The sequence below is a fragment of the Echinops telfairi genome, unplaced genomic scaffold, assembly GCF_000313985.2.
Source record: "Echinops telfairi isolate 266 unplaced genomic scaffold, ASM31398v2 ScPeMD7_7468;HRSCAF=8506_0, whole genome shotgun sequence".
Lineage (NCBI taxonomy): Eukaryota > Metazoa > Chordata > Mammalia > Afrosoricida > Tenrecidae > Echinops > Echinops telfairi.
Genome location: NW_022111369.1, coordinates 63898882 through 63905501, shown reverse-complemented (window position 1 = coordinate 63905501; position 6620 = coordinate 63898882). Strand labels below are relative to the sequence as shown.

The window sequence follows — 6620 nt, the reverse complement described above, 5'->3', positions numbered from 1 at the left end:
TGATCACCTTATCTTAAAATGATGTTCCCAACTCATCAAAAGTCACAAACAGAGCTGGAGTAAAGCTCAGTTCCTAAGTCTAACTCTAGGGCTCTATTAAATTCTACGACACCGAGAGACTCAGTAAACAAGTCCCAATACATATGTGTAGCTCTGGAGCACCCCGTCCCCACCCCAATCCTCCCCAAACTAGCTTTTAAGATTTGATGTTGTTGTTAGTGAACACAAAGTCACCTTCAACTAAATGGAACAAAACATCATCTGGGCCAGTGCCATCCCACGGTCACTGGCATATTGGGCCACTGTGATCCAGAGGGTTTTCCTGGCTGATTTTCAGAAGTATGTCAGCAGGCCCATCTGCCTAGGCCATCTTAGTCCATTGAAACTTGTTCAACATGATGGCCACACTCAGGCGTCCACTGACAGATGGGTGGGAACTGCGCATGAAAACCCATGGCCAGCAATCAACCTGGGAAATTCTACCCCTGAGCTACCACTGCCCTCATGCGAAAAGACATAAATAGGACTAAAGGGGTCATTTTTAAGAGATCCAGGTTTCAATCCCAGGTCTCCTTCTTTCTGCTTACATTTTGTCATTTGCAAAGTGGAGATCATGTCAGGGCCATCATTTTGTGAAGATTGGAAGAGATATTTGTTAAGCCCTCCAGGCATAAAAGAAAGTGTACAATTAAATAGGGATTTAGAAATAACCTCGTCCCTCTACTCCAGAGCGACACACGACCTTGTCCTTAAACTTCAAGGGTGTTGATGCCATTCAATTACGCCCTGAAATACCATGGGACTTACGAGGTCTCACACACACATACGCACGCACGCACGCACACACCCCTTTCAGAAGTCAGGTAGGTGCCATGAAAATGTTAAGAAAGCTCTATCTTCTTTCATCTTGGTGTCTTATGCTGCCGTTTCCCCCTTACATTGCATTCCCAGATACAAGTGTTTGTATATAACAACATCATTCGCTCTACAAAGAGACCTGTTGTCTCAAGGCTTATATTCAGAATGTTGACAGTTGGTCTTCAGCCTGAGCTCCCCCAATTCACTACCGCCTGGATGTAGTGCTCGAACGGCAATCCTCCCGGACTGCACTGGATGGTGAGAGGGAGGACACAGGGCGGATGGCCTCGGCCAGTGGACGGCCTACAAGAGCCTGACCAATGTAGAAGCATTTCTTACTAACGTCCGGCTGAGTCTCAGCCTGGGTTCGCTCTCATTTTTCTCCAATCTAAAGCTTCTTCCGCTGTCCTTTTTGATTGCTCTCTTTTTTTTAAAAATAGAGACACAATTACCGAGAAATTAATGCTTGCAGGCGGGAGCTCTGATGGTATAGTGGGTTACACGTTGGGACGCTAGCCACACTGTCAGCAGTTCAAAACTGCACATCACTCTGCAGGAGAAAGATGAGGCTTTTTGCTATCGTAGAGGTGCACAGTGTCGGAAACCCATAGAGGCAGGTTTACTGTGTCCCATTGGGCCACTGTGATGGCAGACCCGATGGCAGAGTTGTTTTTTAAATAAGCACAGGCACCATCCCGAGTGGACAGCTCACATTCAGCTCCAGCCACATGCTGTCTTGTCCCAATTGGAACTGCCCATTTTTCAAGAGAAGCCAGGAATTCAGATGTGTGTATGAACTCTTGAATGTTGGCATGATGTCTGAGAGCCCTACAAAGGGCAAACATCGCGATCTCTGGCCAATAGAGCACATCCTCTAACCTTTGCAGGGGGTGGAGATGTGCATTCGCCCCGAGGGACTGATCATCGCAAGGCAAGGATGGTTACTGCCCACCTGAATGTGGCTTATGATGGACTGTTGTGTGCCACTAGGAACTAGACTATAAACTCTCTATGCTCTACTTGTCCTAAACACCAAAGGCCTTGTTCATTGAGTTGTTGTCCTCATGGCCCCTTGCTTCATCTCTAAAACAGAAATGAACATGTGATACTGGACATGGTGAAGCCATTTCAGCAAGCTGTCCTCCCTCTGCATACCTTGCAGAGTAGGCCACGAATACACCCTTCTGGAACTTAGCCATCACCATCTGTTCTTATGTTAGTTACAGGAACACTCGTGAAAGACAAAACAAAAGTAAATGTAATCTTGCAAGTGTTCCCCTGAAACACTTATTTGAAAAATCAAATTTGGGAGACTCCCGTGGATTAAGCCTCCATTGAATTCCTTCTGACCATTAACCAGAGATGGGACGGGTCTGGCCCTCATGCAGAGTGCTTGGGAGAGTGGAGTACTTGATCCAGTTAGCCAGCCTGGGAAGGGGCAGCCTCTCCTAGGAGCTTGCTGGGGGTGTCCTTGATGGCGATCACCTGATGAGGCATTACCTAGTCATGAGTCATGCCCTGACTGCCAGGGTCAGAAGGCCCTGAACCCCATTAGTAAGTTGTGTCTAGCATAATGTACGTGTCCAAATCATGGTCCTGGGCCCACTTCTGCAGTCCCACTGTAACTGTGACCTGCTGCCGACCATGTGCTTGTGACAGTTTCCTCTGCACCTTTTAAATTTATTTTTATTATTTTAAAATCATTTTATTGGGGGCTTGTACAATGCTTATCACAATCCATACATACATCCATTGTGTCAAGCACATTTGCACATTTGTTGCCATCATCATTCTCAAAACATCTGCCCTCCACTTGAGCACCTGGCATCAGCTCCTCATTTTCCCCCCTCCCTCCCCATTCCCTCCTTCCTAATGAACCCTTGATAATTCACAAGTCATTATTATTTTGTCATATCTTACACTGTCCAACGTCTCCCTTCACCCACTTTTCTGTTGATCGACTTCCAGAGAGGAGGTTACATGCAGATCCGTGTAATTGGTTCCCCCTTTCTAACCCACTTTCCCGGTATCACCCCTCTCACCACTGGACCTGAAGGGTTCATCTGTCCTGTATTCCCTGTGTTTCCAGTTCCCATCTGTACCAATGTACATCCTCCGGTCCAGCTGAATTTGTAAGGTAGAATTGGGGGAATAGTTGGGGAGGAGGAAGCATTTAAGAACTAGAGGGAAGTTGTATGTTTCCTTGTTGCTACACTGCCCCCTGACCGGCTCATCTCTTCCCCGAGACCCTTCTGTAAGGGGATGTCCAGTTGCCCACAAATAGCCTTTGGGTCCTCACTCTGCACTTCCCCTTATTCACAATGATGTGATTTTTGATGCTTGATCCCTGATCCCTTTGACACCTCGTGATCACACAGGCTGGTGTGCTTCTTCCATGTGCACTTTGATGCTTCTGTGCTAGATAGCCACCTGTTTACCCTCAAGCCTTTAAGACCCTAGACACTATCTCTTTTGATAGCTGGGCACCATCAGCTTTCTTCGCCACATTTGCTTATGCCACCATTTGTCCTCAGCCATCATATCGGGAAGGAGAGCACACAATGATATGATTTTTCCTTCTTTGATGCCTGAAACCTGATCCCTTCGACACCTTATGATCACACAGGCTGGTGTGCTTCTTCCATGTGGGCTTGGTTGCTTCTCAGCAAGATGGCCGCTTGTTTATCTTCAAGCCTTTACGACCTCAGATGCTATATATTTTAATAGCTGGGCACCCTCAGCTTCCTTCACCACATTTGCTTATGCACCCATTTGTCTTCAGCAATCATGTCAGGAAGGTGAGCATCATGCAATGCCAGTTTAATAGAATCTGCACCTTCTTTAAAGTCCCCAAACCCTTGGATGCCTTTATGACCTGTGTTAATGTTCTCTCCCATCTGGATGCTATATCCTTGTCCTCTTTAAGACTTAATAAAGCTTCTCCTTAAGCTATCATTAAAGATTTGAGAGACTGCTGAGACTGGCATCCTGTCCCCAAACCTTCATTGCCATTGCCAAATGGGCCTCTGGAACGAAACGAGAAACAGAGGTGGAAACGAGAACTCCATTAGATTATTCTTGCCAGAAAGTAAAATCTAGCGATAACTTTTCACCTTTAAAAAATACAATAGAAACTCGTCACTATATCAGCAGAATCTGTAATTGAATAGTGCAGCGACACGGCAGAATTGCAACATCATAAGGCTGGAAGAGTGTACCCACCTAAAGGAAGCATGAAGACAAGTTCCTCCTTCTATTGCCTGGCCAGGCTCTGCGGCTATATACCTAGTCCATGGCCCCTACTTACAGGTGGAAAGTACACTGAATAGTCTAATTCATATTCTTGTTGACTTTGTCTCTGCTCACTCAAAATACATGTTTGTGTCTGTATATGGCTCTCTTCCCCACCCCCAGTCCCAGACTTTGAAAATGTACGTTATATGTTTTCCTGCAGCTTAACATTTGTCTTCTAATACCTTGGAGTTGTGCTCAGTTGGCTCAGGTTGATCTACTGGAGAATGGCCTAAACTTTCGCGGTGACAGTGTGTTGTACAGCATCGACAGCCCGGACTTGAACAATGGTCTGTGGAAGCACTGGGCTGTCCTGAGGAACAGCAGCTGAGCCCCTCGTTTGCTTTGCATTTTAACAGATCTGTGGCAGCTGGGGTCATTACAGAGTTTGGACCTGTCCTTCAATAGGATATCACGAATTGGTTTGACCGACTTTCAGAACTGCCTACACCTGGAGCGCCTCTACTTAAAGAGCAACAAGATCGTCAGAATTCACCCAGAAGCCTTCAGGAATCTCAAAAAATTGCAGGTTCAAAAATAATTTTTACGCTATTCCAAACCCCCAAACATAAGAGCAATTGCATTAAAAGAATGTTTCTACCCAAGAATGTCTTCGTGCCCGGTAGGACTGGCTATACGTAAGAAAAGATGTAGATTTTAAGATGCCCTGGAAGCTGGCGATGGCGCAGGACGAGGCAGTGTTTTGTTCTGTTCTGCAGAGAACCAACGCAAGTCACCCAATACAAGAGCTGAAGTCTCTTTTTTTGCCTTAAAATCAAAGGCCAGAGGGATGGGCGTGCTCTTTAAATATGATACTCGACTGCATGGATTGGCACATTTATTTTCTAGATCAAATTAAATTCAACTCAAGTTTCCACTTACCAGATAGCAAAACAGTAAACCTTAGTTCTCAGTGAGGCTCCCTCCCTAAGGCGTAAGACCGTCAATTTGCCAGAGGTCGTGTTGTCTCTGGAACACTTGGGGACTGCTGAGATGTCAACCACCCAGGACTGCATGGGCCTCTGAAGGTGGGTAGCGCTGCCATTTCCATGCCCCCAGTAGATTGCAGTAGTATTAACAATAATGGTCACAGTTCACATTTGGGTAGCACATACCACATGCCACATGTGCTTCTTGAGAGGCTCCGTGGCACCATTTGGAGCCACAGAAGCTGTATCTTCGGACGGGATTGAGGGTGAGGATCTCATCGCCTTCAAGCCCTACTCTTGGCTTGGCAGCTTCAGCCCCTGCCCTTTCAAATGCGTTCTTTCATGGCTTCCTCGGAGGGGAGATATTGAGAACGCCCCCTTCCTCGGTCTTTTGTTGTTGTTGTTATTGTTGTTAGGTGCCATCAAGTCCGTCCCAACGGATAGCGGCCTTGTGTACAGCAGAGAGAAACTGCACCCGGCCCTGCACCAGCCTCGCGGTTATTCCAGTGTTTGAGCCCATTTGCAGCCACTGTGTCAACTCCTCCCCTTGACAGTCTTCCTTTTTCCCCCTCTAACCTTATTGGTAAGGTTTTCAGCGGCTACGTCCTCTGCAGTGGACAGCCAATTCCAACTTCATTGGCTGTTTTTAGTCTGGAGGTTCTGCCGAAACCTATTCACTTTGGATAACTTGCTAGTATTGAAAATACCGGTGACATAACTTCCAACATACAGCAACACGCAAGCCACCATGGTACAGAAAACTGACAGGCTAGTAGTGGCACAGGTGGCTAGTAGCCGTCATATCACACAGCACTGATGTGGACTAGGAGTGCTGGTAATGCGGTGAGCTAGATACTCACTAAGCTGCTAGCCACAAGGTCAGTGGTTGAAATCCATCAGATGCCCTAAGGGAAAGAGATGAGGCTTTCTAGTCTCATAAAGATTCAAAATCTTGGAAACCCAGGGGGGGCGGTTCTTCCCTGTCCTGTAGGATCACTGTGTGTTGGAATAAACCGGATGGCAGTCATTTTGATTTGAGTTTTTATACAGACGCATGATGTTCCCAATTGTAGGTCATGTTGTCAAGCATAGTCACAAGATGAGACTCCTACCTCTTCACACCCAACCAACCCCACTGGCTCTTTCAACAAAAGATCTCTCCTAAGCCTTCCCTCTCTGAGGAGGGGGGTTAATGAATCTAGTGAGATGTGTAGACTCTGGAGCCAAGTCTACACCTCGTGTCCTCCACTCTCTACTCATACAACCCTGGGCAAGTTACCAGCTCTCCCTGTGCCTCACTTACCTCCGCTGTGAGCTGGCAAGAGTGTAGCTCCTTCCTCATAGATTTCTCTGAAAATTAAATGTCTTATCATATACACATGAGGAGCCCTGGTGGCATCGGGGTTACACGTGGGTTGCTAATCACAAGGTCAGCAGTTAGGAACCATCAGCCAACCTGAGGGAGAGGCCAGGCTTTCTACTCCTGTGAAGAGCGACAGGCTCAGAGACCCACAGGGGCAGTTCTACCTTCTCCTACAGGGT

General features: G+C 46.8%; 1 protein-coding gene across 1 annotated transcript in view; it reads left to right on the top strand.

Moving 5' to 3' along the window:
• The window catches only part of LRRC66 (leucine rich repeat containing 66), a 21546-nt gene that overhangs the window by 6874 nt on the left and 8052 nt on the right, over positions 1-6620 (top strand). The window contains exon 3 of the mRNA XM_004706322.2: positions 4509-4678. Within this exon, the coding sequence (XP_004706379.1) occupies positions 4509-4678 (170 nt within the window). The remainder of the gene's footprint in view (positions 1-4508; positions 4679-6620) is intronic.